Raw genomic sequence first — 23,319 nt, forward strand, 5'->3', positions numbered from 1 at the left:
CTAAAAGTTTGAAGCTTGGCTATTGGATGTCTTCAATGTTTTTGTACACAGACTTGTACTGTAAATCTTTTATCTGAAAAACTTTCTCACACAGCTGCGCAACTATTATACTAAAGATTCCACCAGGAGAGCCATTTAACATCGTCTACAGTATACAGACAATGAAAATGACTTTGGCTACAGGAAGAAGTATACAATAACTCCCACATTTTTACTACATCTACATCTAAAAACATATAATCCAAAGAAACAAAGAATGTTAAAAATGATGTGTTAAACTATAATCGAACAGAGCAGCATTATAAAAAATGTGTGGGAAAAAGCGCTGTACTAATTATACAAAACAAGCTCTCCAGGGTGATGTATAGGATAATAGAGAGTATTCCACCAGCACTTATCCAGTGCAAAGCTAATGCCTCTCATGGGACCTATAACATCACCATAACAACACTCAAGTCCATTTATACCTGGGGGCCTTTACTGAAAATTGTCTCAATCATTTATGGCAACTGCTGTTTCAATTATTGCTAAACTCATTCATACTCAGAAACATAAATGATGGTTTAAATAATTAATGGCGGTGATCATTTAAACGTTTAAGGTATGCGCTCTGCTTTCTCTCTGCCTTATTGGCTGATGGGTGATGTCTTACTGCCAGTCAAAGATTTATGTACCCACCACTCAGACTTTGAAACATAAGCATAGTGAGTTGACAGTTCAGATGATACTTAAAATGAAAAGGAGGGTGTGGTACATCATACTTTTCATTTTTCTGTCCATCTCTGGAATTGAAGCAAGTTTGAGTGCCTCTGTGTAAATACATGCTTCACAATTTATCTGAGCATTGAAGTGTGGTTCGCGAGTGTATGTGTCTGTTCATGCATGTTTTGTATTTGCATCACTTTCTGGAAACACAATCTCTCTATATATACACATGTCTGTGCGTGTGTGTGTCTGTGTGTGTGTGTGTGTACCTTTATCCTTGTGAACACAGGTCTTGTGCATCTTGCCCATGAAGAGCTCCAGGCCGATGATGGCATAGATGATGATGACAAAGAGGACCAGCAGGGCGATATGAAGCAAAGGAACCATGGCTTTGATTATGGAGTTCAACACTACCTGTAAACCTGCAGCACACACACAGAGGAACTGCTGAGAAGACATACTGTACATATTAAAAAATATGATCCTTAATGATCCAGATACAGAGTGCATATAACAATCAGATTATTATTTAATATTCAAACAAAGTGCTAATCTTTACTTATTGTAATGACCTATTTATGCACTGTGAAATGTCTATATTTAACCTTTAAAGGAGAATGACATGATGTTATTTGTACTGTAGATACTCATAAGAACTGCCTTCCTGTGTAAACAAAGAGAAGCCATGTATTTCCTCTAGATGAAGTGATGATCACAATTTGATTGTTATTAATTTGAATTTGAGTAAAGCCTGTTTGTACAATTATTCATACATCATTTGATAAAGTAAATGTAACTGCAAAACCACAGAGGGTAGCACTGACAACTGAGAAATACTTGCATTGTTTCTGGTATCTGTTGATTAAATTACATATCTCAGCATGTGTTACTGTTATCAATTGTGAAAAATAGGTTCCTATAAACATCTGGAACAGTGACATGTTCAACAAAACACGTTAATTACAAACACAATTAAATTTACAGACAGCTTTAAAAAGACAAATCTGTCAGTTAGTGTGCTAACCAGCTAGCAAACAGGCTACTGATCAGTTGCCATGACACCAATTCAATACCCAGTCGAATGATGTTGGACAAGGATCAATCGAAACATTGTACACACACACACAGGTGCACACAGGCAGGTGCACACACTCACACGGTCTTCATCCACATTATCCAATCCTCTCCTGTCTTCTGCCCTGTTGGATTATTGATTTCTGTAGTTACTAACACAGACAGACTGACAGACAACTCATCTGCTGCTCGTACTGTCTGAGTATCTGACAACAGGACAAGAGGACTCTGTCTGTGAGTATGTTTATGTGCGCTCTCGTGTGTGTGTGTGTGTGTGTGCAGTTGTGTGTCATTTTGTGGGCATGTGTGGCAGCAAGCACCAATATCAGTTCCAATCTGTGATTCATTTCTCCCCTACCTCAGCCAATCACCATTCACACCTGATCCCCAGAGCTTTCTACTGTTTATTGCTTTCTTTTTTCTTTCCTTCTCTCTTTTTGCCTTTCTTACACAGCTCTCAGTACTTACTGGGTACTCCAGAGACCAGTCTAAGGGGTCTGAGTACTCTGAATGCCCGCAGAGCTTTGACATCGAAGCCTGCCGCCTTTCCTCCAATAGTAGTGGCCCCGTCACCCTTGGTGGCCTGCTCCAAGATCGCACTGAATAACCTGCAAGACAAAAAGTAATGACTTCAATACCCATCATCATTATACTGACAGCCCATTACCACATACTAAAGAATATCTTTGAGAGAGGGAAACAATAAAAGAGATGCAGACAAACAGGACTATAATATTAAATGATGAATATCTACAGCTATCATTTTTTCCATTTCCTCTGTTACTTATGTTGTCAATACTAAACAGACATATCCACATCATCATAATCTACAAAAAAATCTAAGTGTTATAGTATTTTAACATGAACCCAGTTTTAAAAGCAAAGGGAATGGTGAAGACATCTGTTCTGTCTCACAAAACAAATGTGTTTCTTGGAGGAATCTCAACAGTGGAAAATAAAACAACTTAATTAGTTATCTCTCCAACACAACAATAGAAAGTGTTTCATCTTTTCCCCTCTGTCTTTCACAGATAAAGGAATAACAGACGCTAAACGATTTGACAGTCAGCTAAACAGAAAACCGTGTTTGTCTGTAGTAAAGGGAGGTGTCCGCAAACTCAGTTTATAGGTGTGTCCGTGTGTGTGTGTGTGTGTGCTCATAACAGTGTGTGATTAAATATCTTGTAGCACACATTAAAATGCCATGTGATGTTGCACCTGTTCTGTCTTTTTCTGACACTATAACAATGCAAACATAATCCCACAAAAAGGTTATGAATGTTTTTTACGCTGCTTTTTGACAGCTATTATCCTCTATGATTTTACACAGTTGTGTCTGTCTGTGTAAAGTGCCTCAAAAGCTTGAATTTATGTAAACTAGACCTTGGAGTTGAGACCTTCCCAAAAGGATCACTAGATAAATCTAAAGGGTCATGAAATTATTAACAGGAAAAGAGAAAAAGAAGGAAAAGGAAAACATATTCTGCACACATTACTGTACTTATATGAACATTTATAAATCAGAGAACAGAAACTCCCACTTTGGTTCTACTATTCACAGCTCTTTACACACACCGTCTTTGATTAAGGGGTGTAAGTTGACAGCACTTCATTTTAAGCCAATAAGGTTAGAAACAGCATGCTTCCCTTTCCTGTTTTCATATTATTCTCCCCCACAGCAAGAAGCCAAGTCCAAAAAAAGATGTTTTACTGAATTTGGTGAGGACAAGTTGTCGCTAAACATCAGCAAATCCCTGCTGCCAGGTTTCCAGCGGAGGTTGTTACAGCAGCATATTAATGACCATGGTTTTGAAATAAGATGTCCACACACTTTGGGCCATATAGCATAAATATACAGTATAAATACATGATAATACAAATATAATCTTCCATAAATATGCTGAATATGTTTATAAGCTGCTGCCTTATGAAGTTATTTACAGACACTTCTTTAGGTGTGAGTGGCACACAAGCTTGAATTTAAGTGCATCCAGCTGAGCTTATCACTCCCCCCTCCTCTCTCTGTCTCACTGAGATCCTTTAGAAATCACCATACAATACCATTTTCCAGCTAGTGCAGCTCAAAGGCCAGTCAGCAGCACGTTAGTCATGGAGAATTATCAATTAGCACAGATGAAATGGCCACTTGAAAAGACCTCTCAAAACATATCGCCCTCTCTCTCCCTCTCGTTCTCTCTCTCGGCCTTTCCATTTCGCACTACCTCCCTCTCAATTTGATTCACTCCCTCTCTCTCTCTCTTTCTCTCTCTCTCTCTCTCTCTCGCAGTAGGAAGTACGCCTTTGAAACAGAGTATGAAAAGCACCTCAAGGATCCACAGTTTTGCACCAACAGCATTTCACCCAGTGTGTTTTTTTTTCGGTGGTACAGTGTTATGATGCTAATTACAGCCTTCAAGTGTGGCACCACATAATGGCTTGTGTACATTCACAGCTAAAGACAGAGGAAGCTGTGTTCATTCATAAAGATAACAGATCATGGTGGTGGTTTTGCAGTGGTCAAAATGTCAACACCACAAAATCTTTGAATTATCATAATTTAATCTGTAACTCGTTTTGTAACTCAATTTAGTTTTTTTTTTTTTAAATATCCAATTAAGTGTTTAATCTATTAAATGTTATAAAGTGAAAATTCCATCACAGACTTAATTGCCCTTTTGGTCTGACCAGCAATCCAAAGCTTAAAGATATTGATCTGACAAATGTTAAAGTTTGGTTAATCTTTGCTTAATAAATGACTTACACTTCATTTTTAAATATTAAAATTGTTCAATTTCTGTTCATTGATTAATCAATTAAACTGTTTTGGTCTTCAATTGCACGGAGATTATACCTTCTATGTTTTTGATCATACATCTAAGGGGACAGTCAGTACTTATAAACAAAGCAGCAATGGGCATTAAATATGACAAAGAGAAGAAGAGAGTTAAAAAAGACATGAAAAAAGAGACAAATAAAAAAGACAAAAAAAAGAGAGTCCACACACACACACACACACACACACACACACACACACACACACACACACACACACACACACACACACACACACACACACACACACGCCATTCGTTTGCTCACCGAACCTTCGCTAATAAATTCTTAGGTATGTGTCAGCAGGACACATACCTAGCATCTGTGTGTATGTGCAAGTCTACAAGTGTGTGTGTGTGTGTGTTTGTTTGTGTGTGCCTCCGAGGCTGCTCAGCACCAGGTACAAGCTCTTTCACCCATATGGTGAACATTCCAGAGGGAGCGAACTCTGTCACTTCTCATCTATACACACACACACACATATGTCTACATCTACATACGCACAGAGGCACAGGCAGGCTGGCAGTTAGACACAGACACACACGCAAAGACAAGCACTCATTCATGCACACACAGAGAGGCAGCAAGCACCGTCACGGCTCAACATTTCCTGGATCTGTGTGTCCTCTCTGAGTGTGTGACATGGAGGGAGAGTGTGTGTATTTGTGTTTCATGAGTTTACTAACAAATGCTTTCATTTTTTCCATTTTGTGTCATTTCCACAAGTACTGTAGATGTCAAGCCAACTAAAGCAATCCAGAAACATATTGTGTGAGTGCTTTCTGATCTGCTGCAGGAAAGCAAAAGTTCTTCATTTGAGAAATATTGTGACCACAGGTTCAGTCATTTTTATGATTTATTGATCATTGATATGAAATCCGGGCACCAATTCTGGTCACTGCTGTCCATGTTTTTCCACATGGTTCTAGAGAGGTCACCCTAAACATGATGTCATTTTTATAGTGGGAACTATCTCCATTTCTATACTTTTCATTAGGTAACCTCCCTAAACTTGTTTCTATATAAACCCAACAAAACTGTGTCCAAGGAGAAAATACTATTTGATCACTTTACCAGAATAATTGAGCTTATTTTGACCATGTGAAAAAGGAAAAAAGGTTCAGTACCCCAAAACAGTGAGCAGCAACCCTCCCTGAAATGTCCTTGAGCAAGACACTAAATCCTGCCAATGTTAGAGCTGTAGCTAGTATCCTCTGACCTCTCTCTGGCAGGGGTGCAAGGGCAGAGACAACGTCCTCATGAAATCAATACAATATGATCACATTTTTTATTATGCTGTGTTACAATAAAAGCCACCATTCAAACAGAGACAGAAAAAGACCGGGAGAGGCAGACAGAGAGGAGAGATAACAGCATAAGAGTGGTAAAGGTTGTGTTTATGCCAGCGGCACTGGCACCATGATGCCAGCTGATGGGGCGTGTATGTGTGTGTGAGCTTGTGTGTGTCCATGGGGTGAAGCCAACCATGTTCAGTTAGTGGTGGCTAATGTGAGTGAACACTTGACTGGCGTTGAAGACTCACTGTGTGTTGATGCATTTACAAACCCATCCTTCAGGCAGAGGGATGCTTTCTTGCTGTCGCTCGCTTTCTCTCTCTCTCTCTCCCTATCTCTCTCTCTCTCTCTCTCTCTCTCTCTCTCCCTCTCTCCCTATATCTCTCTCTCTCTATCTCTCCCACATACACGGTCAATTAGACCATTTTTATGGCATTAATGTAACTGTCAGGTCCACTGGATACTGTGCCATTACCCTTACACAACACTGTACACAGAGCACAGCTGGCAGGCATGCATGCACACGCACACACACACGCACACACACGCACGCACACACACACACACACAGGCACAAAGGGTTTAGCAGATGGGATATGTTGCTGAGTTGCAGATAAAGAAAAACAGAGCAGAGTTTTGCTATCAACATCTAACAAGCTAATCAGTTTAAGCCTCAACAATACACTTTAGGCCAAAGTTTACTGTGGCTTTAAAACTGATTCACTACAAAATTATTCTACAATTCTTTTAAAAGCTGTAAAGCGTAGTAACATTGATAATTACAAGTAAGCTGACAATAAATAGCACCTTGTAGATAATTGTAGAGATCATGTTGAGCCTCTTTGAGCATCTGTTATACATTGCAATCAACACTATGTGCCAGTAAGCTGGATGTTTAATAAAATCTGTAAATTGACTTTATGGCACAAAAAAGAAGGAAATGTTCTTCCAGTGCAAACAGCTTTTTAGAGAGTTTCTTGCGATGTCAGATTAAGGTAGAAAAAAAACAAACTTTGATGATGTTATAGTTTTCAATTAAGCCACAAAATTGCATAGCAAGTGTAGCAGCTGCTTTGTCTTTGTTACAGACAGCAAAGTTTTCATGGGAAATGTGATCCTAATTTTGAAAGATGCTAGCACTAAGAGTACCTCTGGCATTAGACAGAGGCTGCCAACTGTCTTGGCTGTAGTTTCATTTGTTGACAGTAAGGTACTGTGATTAATTTGCCAATAATATGCTGTTGTGTAAAAATGTGTTAGTTAGCGTTTTTTTCCAATTTTGACGAACTTGTCATTCCCTCTATCAAACAACTTAGATTTCCTTAGATTGAACCACTGGCTTTTATCATTTCTGTGTGTCTCTGTTCACTCACCCTACGACTACAATGATGAAGTCGAGCAAATTCCAGCCGTTCCTTAGGTAGGCGTTTGGGTGGAAGAGCAGGCCGTAGGCTATCACCTTCAGGAACGCCTCCACCGTGAAAATGATGAGGAACAGATACTCCACACGCTCCTGTAGAGACACAAACACAAGACAGGTCCATTTATTTGTCTGAGCAACACTAGAGCATAGAAAGTTTCAGTCAGTGAGAGGACGAGATTTAGAAAAGATAAAAAGAAGGATATTATGGAAATGCATGTTGTGGCTAAGTTATAACTGAGCAAAGTAAGTTGCGAGTGGATACTGTGACACAAAAGCACACGATATGCTGAGACAATTAGAAAAAAAAACATTCATTCACAATTCTTAAATCAAAATGTTTGCAGTACATCTAATTTCCTTTTCATACTGTAGGTACTGTAGGTTAGTTATGAAAGCAACTGCTCATGCCAAAGTAATGAAGAAAACACATATTCATTCACAATCAAATGATTATCTGTGTCCATATTAACACTGAACACCTTGTGCACATGTGACTAACAGTGAGGGCTGCTTACCCTTCAGTGTTTATAATCCAGAACAACATGTTCTGTTACTGTTTATGTGGCGCCTAGTGTGTGATTGTGTGTGTCTGTGTGTGTGTGTGTGTGTCTCTGTGCGTGCGTGCGGGAGAGAGATTATTTATGTGTGAACATGTATTTGCCTAACTTGTAATCGTGTACACAATCAAAGCATTTTGATTATTTAATCAAAGTGCTCTCTTCCTGTCCAAAGAGGCTACTGTCTGAGGAGTGGAATTCTCGCGTGTGTGCATGTGTACACACAGACACAACTCTTCTACTACAGAGTTCCTCGGAGATTGTTGTCATAGTGATGACCCCTGCCTAAGGAGGTCCTGAGAAATGTCCTGAAATGGCCTTGAGAGAGAGAGTGAGAGAGAGAAAGACAGAGAGAGGGATTATGTGTTTTTCTGACCACCGTAACGATAACATTTTTTTTGAACACCTAATCATCTGTCAGTTCTTCTTTTAAGTTTTATAAGTTTTATGTCAGCTTTATAAATAGCTTGAGATCAAGGCAATACTGTTTAACTACTACGCTCCAACATCAACCAAACAGAACATAATTTTTGTCCTCTCCCTCCCTTTATAGTAGTAAAACATGGAAATATATTTAGCTCCATCCATCAATCTATCCATCCATTCTGAGTCTCTGCTCCTCCTCCTGTTCCCACTGTTTTCCCATGGAGACACACACACACACACACACACACACACACACACACACACACACACACACACACACACACACACACACACACACACACACACACACACACACACACACACACACACACACACACACACACACACAGAGGGCCAGAGGTTTGGGACAGAAGGCCAGCCAGGTCTCACCAGAGTCCAGCCTCATCCCTGGGAATAATCTGTTGAACCTGGAGCATAGGCTGGAGCATCTGCATGTGTCCAAGTTTACCAAAACAGCTTCAAAAGCAGAAAGGCTTTTATGTAAGATAGATTATGGCATCAGAGCAGATGCAGTTTAGGTAGTAGGAAACTTAATGACCTTATTCAAGCATTTTTGCTTGCTTTTAATAATTCTACTTCTTCATACCTTGAGTTTTCACGCGACTTTATATCTAAAGCTTTTATAACAAGGGTTAGTTGTCAAAATGATGTTGTTATGTTACGTTAAGTTTGGGGGGGCGATGAGACGCGACATCATAAACTAAAGGCATCATTGCCAAAAATGATACTTTTGTGTTTTTTAATATAAAAGTGACTATTAAATAAAAACGTGCTGTGAACTATTGTTTCTTTAAAATGTTTTGCTATTCTTTCTGTTATAATTGTATAATTTATTCATGTACAATTCATTTGACATTGTCCATTTTAGATTTTCTGTAGAGTAATGCTGTTGTCAACAGCTGTAAAGTCAGGCTCAAGGTCACTTTTATTGTTTCCCTCAGGATAAATTAGTCTCGGATAAAGGGAATTGCTACAACAGCAACATGGCAATTTTGAGAAACGTGCAAACTCTGGCTTAAGATAAAAAATAACAAGTAAATTAATTCAAACACTAACTTGTCTACAACTTACAAACTAACCCTACTAACTAACAGCCTATATTTTAAAGATGCTGAACATAGATTTCATTTAAATGTGTCCAAATGTGTTTTGATGATCAAATGATTGCCTTCAACAGCTCATAAAAAATGTTGTTAATGTTAAAAGCCCATGTCAGAGTGGGAAAGGCTCATGTTGACAGTGGCTGTGTTGAGATTTTTTGTTAATGTGAGTCTACAGCAGGTCCAGCTAAACCAACAACTTTCTCAGCATGGACGGACTGTGTCATGCTACCATTAGGCGCATGCACACACACACACACACACACACACACACACACACACACACACACACACACACAAACAAACAGGGCCATGAGAATCAGTCATACAGTACATGAGGCCACAGTTTTGACAGAACTTGTGTTTCCACTAATAGTTTCTTTACATACTGAGAACATGATTACCGATTAGATCAAGAAGATCAACTCTGTTCCCAGTGTAACAGACAAGAGGTAGAGACAGAACTACCCTTTCTCACCTCATCTTCCAAATACCAAGCTCTCAGAAATGATAATTTCTTGATCTTTAAAACATAACTGACATGGAGAAACTCCCATATTTACTTGGGGAAATGCCCAAATGTGAGATGACTGCAGCAGGGTGGAAAATTAACTTTTTTGTACACTGGCCAAATGACTAGTGAATGATCTAATTTTACCAGCCACTCAATAGACGACCATTGATCTTTTGGCTGGTGAAGGAAGCAAATCTGCCAGCTACTTGCATATTTTAGCAGCATCTGGCTGCTAGCTGGTGCTCATTTCATACCCTGTTGAAACAATCACCTAACCTGAGGACAGCCAGTGGAAGCTGACAAACACACTCTGTATCTGGTTTATCAAAACCTGACTAATATAAATGATTTGATTTGTTCATTCATTTACCATACCGTTTATCATGCAGAGGGTAACGGGGGGGGGGGGGGGGGGGGGGGTGTGCTGAAGCCAATCCCAGCTGTCACTGGGCGAGAGGCAGGGTTCACCCTTGACAGGTCAACAGTCCATCACAGGGCCAACATATTAGATTTGTAAGTAATTGAATTATGACATTTTGCTAATCTAACCAGGTTATATATGATATTGTGCTATATATACTTTGTTATCTCTGAAAAGACTTGTTTTTATGAATCTCATAACTTGACACTATGGCATCATTGTCTTTGTTACATTCATCCCCATAAAGCATATTGAATGCATGAATATATTATATATCCTCTAATGCAGAGGATTTGCACAGTTTGAGAGACAAACCACCAAGTCAAGTTGACCTTCAGACCAAGGATTCTGCACCTGAATGAGTTGCTTGGGAAGCTGTCGAAAACTTAAAAACATTTCCTCATTCTGTCTCTCAAACCTCCTCTCACTTCAATTCAAGTCATCCAATGTGCTTTTATTGGCACACAAGTATCCAACCACTCTTCTTTCTTTTCTGTGTGTGTGTGTGTGTGTGTGTGTGTGTGTGTGTGTGTGTGTGTGTGTGTTTGTCAGTGTCAGAGCCTTCGAGAATTGATTGTTTTTAAATTCTTCATTCGCACTGCAGACCCTCCATGGCACACACAGTACGTATTAGTAGTCTATGCGGAAGTAATTAATCTCACACGTACGCGCACTCGCAGTCGCACTCGCACGCACACACACACACATCCTCCTCTCAAATACACAAAAAAGCCCTCCATCACTCTCTTTCACACACACACACACACACACACACACACACACACACACACACACACATACCCAGGCTGTGTATCTGCTGGTGACAGGCAGACAGTGTGGCGCTCCGAAGAATAAAACAGAGAAAAACATCTGGTAGGAACAGCTCAGCCTGACAAACACACACACACACACACACACACACACACACACACACACACACACACACACACACACACACACACACACACACACACACACACACACACTCACACTCACACTCACACTCACACTCAAACTCTGCCTCCTTTCCTTCCGTTCATACAGACCCATAAAGGGCAAAATCCATAAGGGGCTAAACTAATCCGGTTAGTGACTAGAAAGAAATGAGAGGGAAAAGACGAGAGACAGAGAGAGAAGAGGAGGATGGATGGATGAAAGAGGGAGAGACAAGACTAAAGAGACGGAGTGAGAGAGAAAAGAAGGCAGACAGAATGACGGAAAGGTGAGTATGTGGGAGCAATAATTCAGTTAACTGTGATAGGTCAACCAAACCACCTATCCATCAACTAAGCCAATCAGATTACAGTATCGACATTCTACCATACAGGGGACAACGTTTCCATTCGCCATGACCTTCTGTGTGTGTGTGTGTGTGTGCTGCAGGACAGGATTAACTGTGACGCTGTTTTTCTTTTTTTTTAAAAACACGCAGATGCATCATGCTCCAGTGTGCACGTGTGTGTGTGTGTGTGTGTGTGTGTGTGTGTGTGTGTGTGTGTGTGTGTGTGTCTTCCATGGCATTCTTTATAGATCCAGAAGAACAGGAGCACGCCTTGAACAGACTGTACCAGTTACTCAACCATGAAAGTGCAGAACTGAACTGCCACCAGGCTTAAATTTTAATTTCAAAAATTTGCTTGCTTATTCAAACATTGACAGTCAGGAAAACACTCAATACAAACAGAAAAATGCCTGTAAAATGATGACTGCAAAAATATCTAGTTTTAATCTTAAAATCAAACTCTGGTTTTGTATTTAACTTGTCCTCATACCTAGCCATGTCAACTTTTTTTCTGCTATTTAGACAGGAAACATTTTTGTCCAATTTGCACTGCCAACATCCTGTAAGGATTTATTCAGATGCAGAAAGTGTCACAATCTGCTCCTCAGTCCCTCTCTCACCCTCTCTGCATGGCTCTCTGTCTCTACCTCCTGCTCACTTCTCCCCGCCATGTACTTTCTTCCAACTCCCCAGACCTGCCATCCTCAAGCTGTCCAACAGATGCCCTTGAACTTTCATTACTTTCCCCACCCCCATCTACACACCTGTTCCCACTTCTTATCACTCCTGCAGTTACCTGGCCTGCTCCACCCACCCCTAACCGTCAATGCATTCCCTTCATCAGACGCTCACTACTTACACCAGTCCCTTTGCTTTGTTCTCTGCCAGTTCAACAATGTTGCTTACATGGACATTTATGTCTGTTTCTGCAGTTTAGACCTTCAGCCTGTTTTTTGACCTTCCTTCCTTTTCCCCTTTTGGATTGGTTTGCCTGATTTGAAATGCCTTCCTGTTGTGACCTGTAAATCTTACACTTAATTTATTCATTCCTGTCTGTGGTGTCTGCACTAAAGGCCTCCACCTATCTGCCTTGTGTTCTCATTCAGAGCAGAGACAGCAGTGAAACTCAGTAGCAACAAGAGTTTGGAGTTGTGCACATTGCTAGCACACATCCTGTTAGCAGGTTAATGATGCAAGTTTGGTTGAAGATGGAATTGTAAGATAAATAGAGAGAGAAACAGACATACACAACCCTACCAGTAATAATAGCGTTTGTGGCATGCTACCTAACCACTCAACCACCTGCACGCAGACAATCAAAAAAATCACAGATGATCCAAATTCACTCAGATATATATTTCTGTGAGCTCTCAATTTCAGTTTTACCTCCTAATTAAGTGAAGATAACCTGGCTGAGCTGCTTTTTCACCACCTGTCTGATCATCTGACCTCTTGTGTTGTTATACTTTGTTGAGGTGATCTCAGCGCTGTTATCTCAGCACAGATAATGACCGCAGCTAGAAAAACAACACACAGCTCTTAATAAAACTGCCATTATCATTTAAGTAAGGTGGGTGTATATAAGTCATATGTTCACCTCCTCCATCAATCTCTCCGCCTCTTCATCTCAACAGTATCTGAGATTTAAACCAACAACCACATCCTCCCAACCTGAAACCAAACAGCAGCTCATTTGAGGTTATAACCCAACAGAACTAAAGAATATTGTCAGACTGAAGCAGATTTTTAGATCCATAGACATATTTTTCTTTGAGACTCAGTTAAGTTATGAGGACTTCACTTCAACTCTCTGTTCTTCTCAGTCTCGCCAACATCTATCTCATTTTCTCCCAATTTTTTTTTGTTTTTGTCTCTCTCTCTCTCTCTCCATTCTGTCCTCACCTCCTCTCTTGCTCTCCTCATCTCTCTCCCTCTCTTTTTCTCTGTGGGTGCCAACCAGAAGTTACCATAGAGACCAAGATGGGTTCTGACGTTACCATGGAAACTGTGGGCTGCAGCAGCACCGGCAGCAGACTCTCTTTCTCTCTTGCACGCACGCGAACACACACACACACACACACACACACACACACACACACACACACACACACACACACACACACACACACACACACACACACACACACACACACACACACACAGATGACACTGATCAGTATTGTACCAAGAATATCCACAGCACATAGTCCTAATTACTACTCTGCTGCCAGCATCCAGACATTTATTGTGTGTGTATGTGCACATGTACACCCATGTGTTTGATTGTGTAGGTTTGTATGTGCACGTGTCTATTCAGGTGACGCTTATCATAAACTTAGTTACCAGTTACCACTTGTTTATAGTTTTCAACCTCATGAAACTTTCTGAAAGGAATATGAAACTTAAATATCACTCTGCACAGGCATGCAGTGTACAACAGTTTCCATTGCTGTCTACACTAACATAAATGTATGATTGGAAGGAGATGAGCAAAAAAAAAAAAAGAAATCTTTTTTACAAACTTAAAAACAGGCAACATACAGTAGGGTCTGCAAAAGTGTGAATGACTCAACATGAGCATTGGTTTATATGCAGTATTCTTGTGAATGTTTCATTGATTTTTGATGGAACTTGAATCTTTTGGGTCACTAAGTATAAATTGGTCTGTATTTTTTCTGTTATTGTTATTGGTCCACCACAAAGATCTATAATCAAATGTGACGGTGTTCAAGACAACAGCTGCAGATTAATAGTGTCATACATCACAGTGAAACACAGCAGCTCTTAGTACTCAGACAGATCACTACTTGCATAAATAAACAATCACAATGCAAAATGATCATAGGTCAGCATATCAACTCATAAAAATGATATAAAAATGATAGATTGTACTATTTCTTTTATTATTGCCAGGAAGGCATAAAACAGTGGTTCAAATTAAAGCCCACCCAGTCCTATGAAACTCACAGGTAGTGTGGTTTAACTTGGATACACCAGGAGTGAATTTATGTAACAGTCTGAATGTACTGTGTGGTCTATACGTTACACTATTAAACTACACAATCAGCCCTCAGCCAGTGTGTATTTAGACCACATTATTTAATTGAAACAGGAATAACAATCCTAAAAATCCAACCTGACATCCCCACTGGTAATACTGTGAGAGACAGACAAGTGATCTCTGAAAAGCCAAGTGCAGAAACACCTCAGGAAAGAGCACTAAGCTACTGTATCACAAAAAAATAAAAGGATTCTCCAGAATCTCCCCTTTAGACATAACCTGTCTTTTTTGTTTTTTTTACACTTTTTTTTTTTTTTTTTAGACAGTCTCTTTGAATCATGTTGCTGAAATGCAACAAATCCCAACACATGAGAAAACATGCTGTTAACATGTCAGCAGTGCATGTTCGACATGAGTTTCATTAACAGACCTAAAATCCAATCTGTGGGCCTGTGGATGTGGATTATGCTGGTGAGATTACACTTTGTGTGTGAGTGTGTGTACGTGTTTGTGTGTGTGTGTGTGAGTGATAGAGAGGGAGAGGAAAGACACAGATTGTATTATGGTCATCAGAAACCTCTGACCCTTGAAAAGAGGACAGATCACCTTAAACACACACACACACACACACACACACACACACACACACACACACACACACACACACTACTTCTATATTGTGCATGTGTTATATAGCTTAGATGGCTGATGAACTTGAAAATTCAACTTTAGACTGAAAATATTCTCAAAGTTAAACCTTGTGTGTGCATTAATGTGGACACCACTTTATTAACACATCTTTCTTCTTCTGTTTGTCATCTGTTTGCTACAGCCTCCTGCATATCAAAGTTTACAGAAAGACAAAAACTCAGTTTCCAGGCAACAGGCACTAGCACTTGCAAATGACCCAAAGCAGGGCCCAAAGACAAAAACAGAACAAGAAAGATGTCATATTGTGTTGAGAAAAAACTTTCAGCACATACACAAACATTTGATGTGTTATCTCTATCAGAAAATATCATGTTATTTCTTTCCAATGTAATTCATTTCTCTCATTGTCACACATAAATATGCAATCTGTCCACCTTTAGGTTCAACCTCTGTCAGCTGTCTTTGGGCAAACACACAGTAAATGGGTTACCATCACTTTTCTTTATATTTCTTAATTAATAATTCATTCACTTTACATTGTGTGCTTTTCCTCTTCTTGATTACAGGGCCTGAAGCTTATCCCAGTGCAGAAAAGATTGCGAGCTACCTAGTACAGTTTACCATTCCAGTCATCGGCATAATGCACAAACAAATCCAGTCTCACGTCCACAGAGCCAGGTTAAAGTCAACCTGACCTGCATGTGTTTGGACTGTGGGAAGAAAACCATATTGCAGGTAAAACAAACATTTAAAAATGTTTGCAAATACAGACAGGGTGTTGAAAACAGGAGACAATATTTAGAGAGGGATGGCGAGAGAGAGAGGAGGGAATTGAAAGACAGAGCAACACATACATAGATGGAGGAGAAAGAGAGAGAGAAACAGAGTAATTGGTCTAAAAATAAAAGAACACAGGAGCATAAATCATCTCATATGGACAGCCAGTATGCGTGCATGTGTGTGTGTGTGTGTGTGTGTATGTGTGTGTGTGTGTATGTGTGTGTCTGTGGGGAAGGTAATGTAACTGGTACCCTTGAGAGACAAGAAGGAGAGCGCACGATACTGTATATAAGGAGAAGGAAAATGAAAATCCCAAGGTGAGAGGGTAGAGAAATATCGCTTTCTTCCTTTACTTTCACTCCATCCCTCCAGCTAACAACACACTCTCTTCCTCTTCTTCTACCTCTCAAGTGTAAAATGCTACTTCTTCAGTTCAGCATTAAAGTGTGTGTGTGTGTGTGTATGTGTGTGTTTGTGTGTGTGCGCTGACTTATCACGACTTCTCCTGCCTAACCGTGCAGGGAGACAGATGCTGCGTGGTCAGCCCGCATACACACATACACACACACACACACACACACACACACACACACAGTGTGACAGTCATGCATTCATCTATATGCACACACTCTCACATACTGTATAAACACTCACTCACACACATATTTGTACATGCAGACACACAGGCAGAGTAACAAATGAAGACAAAGTGAAGTGACACACAAACACACAGATCACTGTAGTGCATCAAGATCAGAGTAGCTTGCAGGATAAGATAGATTACTATACTCTGTAACTTACTGCATGACTCATAGTACGGAGTGTATGTGTGTGAGTCATCTAACACGTGTCTTGGGTTGATCCAACTGTTGTGACTTATAAGTAAGTGAGAGGCTGAAAGTTGGTATAGAAGGAGAACACATGGTAATATATTGAAAAAATATATTAAAACTTAAATATTCTATCTATAAAATCTGATCCGAGTGACTAAGACACTGTGTAAAAATCTGATTGGAATTATATTTCAAACCACCTACAAATGTGGCTTGTGCAAAAATCGCATTTCATGTAGTTTTTTTCTTTGTAAAATCGATCTGGACACAATCTGGATATACCAAAAACAGATTTGGGTTAGCAGTCTGAATAAGGCAACAAATTATAGCAATGTACATATATAGTACTGAAGGGGGATTCCCAACCAACAACTGGTGTACATGAAGAAGAATAAACACGAAGTCAAGTGTCAATCGAGATGAAGTGAGCAATTAAAACTAAACTAGGCTACAGTTACAGGATAACTGAACAAAGATAACAGCTGTGATTTTCTTTTTATTATGATTTGTGTGATATAAAGAGGACAGGTAAAGACACACATGAGGGTATTTATGTGTATTTAAAATCTGACTGCTGCGTATGAGTGTATTAATGCTGAAAAATTAGGCAATTAATATTTATTAACAAAGATAGCATTAATATGTCCTCCATAATCTATTCTGCATAAGCATCAAGTAGTGTGTAACTGACTCGTTTTGTGATTCCAATCATTTTATGTACATCCAGTCAGATAAGTGACACTGTGCTTGTTAACGCATTCTTTCATTCTTCTCTCCTTCTTCCCACTTCCACATTTCTGTCCCTATCCACCTCTCTCCTTTCTCTCTTTCTCCTTTGGTCTTCCATCTCCTTTTTTGTCCATTAGTTTTTCTCCTCCTGGCTCTGTGTGTTTCTCACAGTCTGTTTCTCTGCTCTCTGTGTTCCCAATCAATTATCCTGTCTTCATACCAGGAAGATACAGAACGAGTGGGATGAAAGGAAGGGCTGAAGCAACAGAGTGATCACTATGAAAAATCAAGAAAGAAAGCAGCGCCTGTGAGCTGGTGACATCTTAGCAACCTAAATGTGCCCTGAATGACCAATCAATTACTTTTTTCCCCAATTACATCTTTCCCAAGAACATGGAGCTGTAGCGGCTATCGAACATGTCATCATGTCATCCTTGAATATGAGGAATAGAAACACTGTCTGAAAAAAATCCTCAAAATCAGTATAGAAAAACAGACTAACACCGCATCCTGACATACAGCAACGCGAGCGAGCAAGCGAGAAAAAGTGATTAAAATGCATGAGTTGACTGTTGACAAGCTAACTAGCCCCTCAATAATTTGATTGGTTTGGAATATACTCGCGATCAGGACAGTCTGGCGTGAGAGTTCGTCGCCTGTTCGCTCACTCGCTGTATGTCAGGATGTGGTGTAAGCCTGCGCTTAGTTCATCAAGGAAACAGAAAAACACAAACTATTTAAGCCACTTGTGAACAAAAGTACACAATAAACTTAAATATCATACTCCTACTACAAAATCGCTGATTTAAAGTGATTCATTATGATTTGAAAAAGCAGCAATACGAGAGGACAGAGAAGTACACACACACACACACACACACACACAATGACAATGTGGGGTATGTGCTGTGTATTAGAGGACACATTTTGCCTCCCAGCTCTATACCTACTCTGAGATCAAACACTGTATGAGTGTGTGTGTGTGTGTGTATGAGTGTGTGTGTGTGTGTGTGTGTGTGTGTGTGTGTGTGTGTGCATGTGTGTGTGTGCGTGTGTGTGTGTGCGTGCGTGTGTGTGACCAGATGTGTATGTGTGTGAATCCCACTGTATTGACATATGGTCTCCTCAGAGACCAACAGCCATGAAATGTGGGAAATGTAGTTCAAACTAACTGAGGCACATTTTAAAGTTTATCAACAGACAAAATGTTTTAAGGCTGATGTAAATGTAATCATCATCAACATCAATAGATTTTATGTTTTTACTTCAATACTTGCCGTCAGTATACTGCACTGTGCCTCTTATACAAAGGCTTGTTTTTAGCACCTCAAACCAGTATCTGATACCCGCTTTGGCATTGTGTAAACAATAAGAAATACAACAGCTCTCATATCACCAGGATATATTGATTCACTACTTGTGAAACAGATTCACTTCCATGTCATGCTGGTTTTCTGAGATTTCCATATCCAAAATCCTGGGGAGAGCAAGTTTCTCCTAGCAGACTGCCCCCCCCCCCTTCTCTCTCTCTCTCACTGTCTCTCCTTGTTGAATAGCTTGTACTGCTCCTATCAGAACCAAACACACCACTGTATCTCCCCGCAGAGCGCTGGAAAAGCCCTGTCTGTGAATGAGTGCGTGTGTTTTTGCTTGTGTGTTGAGAATTGCTCCATCATTCCTTCCCTGGTTAATGTCCAGCAGAGCGAGACCAGAGCACAACACAGTAAAAATGGAAAAACAGAGATACAAGAGGAAAACACTGACGTCAGAGGGAAACAGAATGATATTAAGGTGTGAATCAACAGCTTGAAGAGCACTGTAACTGATATGCCCCATTATTTCTAAAGGCAGCTGGAATCAATAACAATTCCACTGCAGTTAACAACACATGCTTTCATTAAAGGGTCAGAATGTTTATTTTAAGACACAGGTTTCCAGTGTAAACTTAAATAAGCTGAACTTAACTATGTATCTGATTTATTAGATCTCTTCAGGCCTAATAACATTTCAAAAACAAACCATGTGCTTTCCAGACAGTTTTTACTGTAAAAAAAGATATTCAAATATTTTCCCTAATTATTGGCATACCTTTTCTACCTTTTGTAGATTATCATTAGTGGTATGCAATAGTATGTCATTTATATTTTGTATAAATAAATGGTCCTCCAACTTAACTCTCCCTTGAGGAACCACAAAGCAGCATTAATTGATTTTCTGGCCTCTTGGGGGCAACATTATCTCATCTTCTATTATAATAATAATAAACTTTATTTAAAGAGCACTGTTGATAATCCAAGTGACAAAATGCTTCAGAAGGAAGAAAACACATGATGAGTAAAAACCAACTTAATGATGGAAAAAGGTAGCAATAGACAAACCATATTTAAAGGAGATAAAAGCAATTCAAAGAAAAACTAAACTCAAATAAAATCAGGAAAGGCTCTCCAATAAAAGTTTTTTAAGAAGGGACTTAAAGAGAAATCACCTATTCAACTGAGCTGATTTCCTTTCTGGCCACATAATGAATGTAAGTCTGATATTCTCTCTTCTTTATCCTCTGTTTTTGGTCTCCACCAATGACTGACTTCTTGATGAGAGGGTAACACACAAAAATGTACGTAGAGAGCTAAAAACCTCTTGGAGCTAAGCAGAGCTGAGTGATTATTCTGCTTTCTTATAACATGTATTTGATCCATTAGTAATGTAGAAATACTGATTAGTGCAGTATTTACCATGTTAATGTGTTCATAATTTACTTTTCTTTAATATTCACCACTTCCTATCGTTTTCACTTTCCTATTATGACTGCAATTTACATTAATTACGTAAATCTTTAGTCTTTGTATGAAATTGTCTTCTAGCATCAGCTTTTCTCACATCTTCTATAGTTAAAAGAAAAGATATCGAAGATAAAACTAATCAGCTTGCTACAAAGCATAACTGTCAGTGACTGTATAAAGTTAGTAAAGAATAACATACTTGGTTTTATGGCTTTATTTGCTAGAAAAAAGTTTTCCTGAACACAAAAATAGCAGGGAACTATGGCAACTAGAGATCTGTTTCCTTTATGTGAATTAAGAGTCAACATCTTTGAGCAGTCTGATTTCTCAGCTTATACTGAGGAACTGTGGCTAATATGGGCATATAATGGCTCTAAATGAATTCCCTTTTTAGTAAAAAGCTTGCATCTTACCCCCTGAACTCCTGAATCCTTATTGATTAAAGAGAAAAAAACAAACTAAAACAAAAAATAAAACATGTGGCGCTCTCCTAATGGGTGCCATAGCAATGCCACCATGACACCCAAAGAGGATTAGTTGCAAACACCCACTCCCCTGCTGTTACCATAGTAGCACTGTTGAAACAGCGACCCACAAGCTATAAAAAGACAAACTTAACTTCACGAAAAGCAAGAAGTGAAATTGAAAAAGAAAGTAATTAAGATAAGGAGAAGAAGGTAAGATAACAAAGGTTAACAACTCATCTTTTGTTGTTATTTAACATACTATATGATTTGACTGAAGCACATTTTAGCTGACGGGTCAAAAAGAGAAAGCAGGAAAAGTATAGATACAGGGAAAGAGCTGAGGAAGGCTATTGTAATGTGTTGTAACCTCAGTGGATTGTTCTCACCTTGTCCCTTTTTTCAACCACTGCATTCTGTTTTTCTATTACTTCTTCTCTCTGACTCAGTGAAATTCAACCTCCACCACTTTCTTCATCAAGCTGAAAGGAACATCTGGCTTTGTTTGCGGCCTCTTCAGCTCCCTCTTTTACTGTCTTTTCCTCTCTCTCTCTCTCTCTCTCTCTCTCACTACAGTAACTCTAATGCATGACCTTCAGGCTGCAGCTAGAGGTACACCATATCATATTCTTCATAACAAAACTGCTATCAGCCTATCAAAAACAGTGACATGACTCTTTAACGTGTCTCTCATGCTCACTATATGTAAAGCAATACAACACAGTCAGAGACAGGTAAAGAGTTTGAAAGAGTGCTATCTGGACGTAGAGAAGCAATGGAGGAAAAATGCAAGAAGAGGAAGAGCTGAGTGAATCTGCGGAGCATCGCATTAGTTAAGGCAGAGCGCTGAAGTCACACATGCCATCAGCTGATCAGTATCAGCTGACTCGGTTTATATAATCTGACAAGCACGCTCTCTCACTCTCCTCTGATCATTCATGCTGCTGCTGCTGTGGTGGGTTATGCTGATTTATTCCTCCAGCACCTCTAGCATCATCCTGTTATGATTTCTTACTAAACATTACTTGTGATAGCATCTACTGCCTTGTGCATTATATATACTCCACATCTCAGTGACGCTGTATGTGTCTGCTGGCCTCCATTCCATATAACCCAGAGGGGTTTATTGTGTTCTCCACAAGAATGTGTTGCATGCTGAACCCTCTAGAAGGAGACCTTTTCCACATAATTACAAATATAACAATATCATGCTTTTCTTTTCGCAACAAATGTTGCATTCTCCTGTGGTGTGCTGTGAGTGCTCCTTTCCACTGCCCTGTATAACAAATCTGACATCTCTCCTCACCTCTTTCCTTCCTTCTTCCCTATTGTAACCAATCAAAATATAGAAACATGCAAGTTTCCACTTACTGAGGTGACCAAGAGGGACAATATGTTCTGTTTCGAGCAGTTTGTGAGTGCTGTGTGTTTTTCTTAGATCAAACACAAAACAAAGCTCGCACACACCACCTACACTCTCCCTTTCAGCTCAGCAGGGAACACAATGGATGCGGCTTGTGGCCCTGTTTCATACTGTACAGACATGGTCATCATTAACCACATGAAAGACACGGACACACACACACACACACGTGTCAAATCTCAGACATAACTCACTATTTCAGACCACACAGAAATCCAACTCCCACATTCACGAAACAGCATAATTAAGGGATACCCTATGTATGTGTGTGGTATTGTGTGTGTGTGTGTGTGTGTGTGTGAGTGTGTGAGTGTGTGTGTGACTGTGTATATGTGCCAACACCATGATTATTAAAAAGCAGAGAAAGAGAGGAGGACAGTGAAAAGGAGAAAGGAGGAGCAGTAATGCCAAACGAGTGGAGAGAGTAAAAAGGGGGGAAAAAAGGAGAGCAAGGTAAAGTGACAACCAGAGAAAGTAAACAAAAGGAAAGAAAATAAGAGAGAGAAAAGATGGAAAACCATGAGCAGAAAGTACCAAAAACTGTGCCAATTGAAATTAAGAAACAAAAAAAAGAAAAAGCTTTTAGTTGAATTCATATTATTTTTGTGTTTTTTTAGACTTTTGTGTTTTTACAAACTTTAGTGTATCAGAAAACATGTAGAACATCACAGTGTTGGCTCTGACCTGCATATCAAACAGAGTTAAAAAGTTTTGGCACACTGTCATCCTGTGGTGATCTGTTTGATGTCGCTCTGATGTAATTTTTTTTGACTGTGTAGTGGTTCAGGGCAGACTTTGGTGCTGACTGGGATCTTTGTGAAAGAAAGAAGAAAAAAACCCCACTTTGCTGATCTTTACTTTACTGATTCAGTGTGTGTAAGTTCTTGTTTGTGTATGTGTGTACATGTTTCTGTGGGCCCCACTTTTTTATGCACGTCAATAGTTGTGTGTGGGTGCGTGTGTGTATGTGCGTGTCAACCTTTTTACCACAATCATCACTTTATTCAC

The 23,319-nt window shown here is 39.6% G+C and overlaps 1 protein-coding gene across 1 annotated transcript in view; it reads right to left on the reverse strand.

The window, feature by feature from the left end:
- Window positions 1-23,319, reverse strand: part of cacna1c (calcium channel, voltage-dependent, L type, alpha 1C subunit) — a 178,317-nt gene that overhangs the window by 58,014 nt on the left and 96,984 nt on the right. The window contains exons 4-6 of the mRNA XM_053314129.1: window positions 7,280-7,419; window positions 2,248-2,387; window positions 975-1,127 (exon numbers count right to left, since the gene is read on the reverse strand). Coding sequence (XP_053170104.1) covers window positions 975-1,127; window positions 2,248-2,387; window positions 7,280-7,419 — 433 coding nt within the window. The remainder of the gene's footprint in view (window positions 1-974; window positions 1,128-2,247; window positions 2,388-7,279; window positions 7,420-23,319) is intronic.

This window comes from Scomber japonicus, chromosome 23 (genome assembly GCF_027409825.1).
Source record: "Scomber japonicus isolate fScoJap1 chromosome 23, fScoJap1.pri, whole genome shotgun sequence".
Classification (NCBI taxonomy): Eukaryota; Metazoa; Chordata; class Actinopteri; order Scombriformes; family Scombridae; genus Scomber; species Scomber japonicus.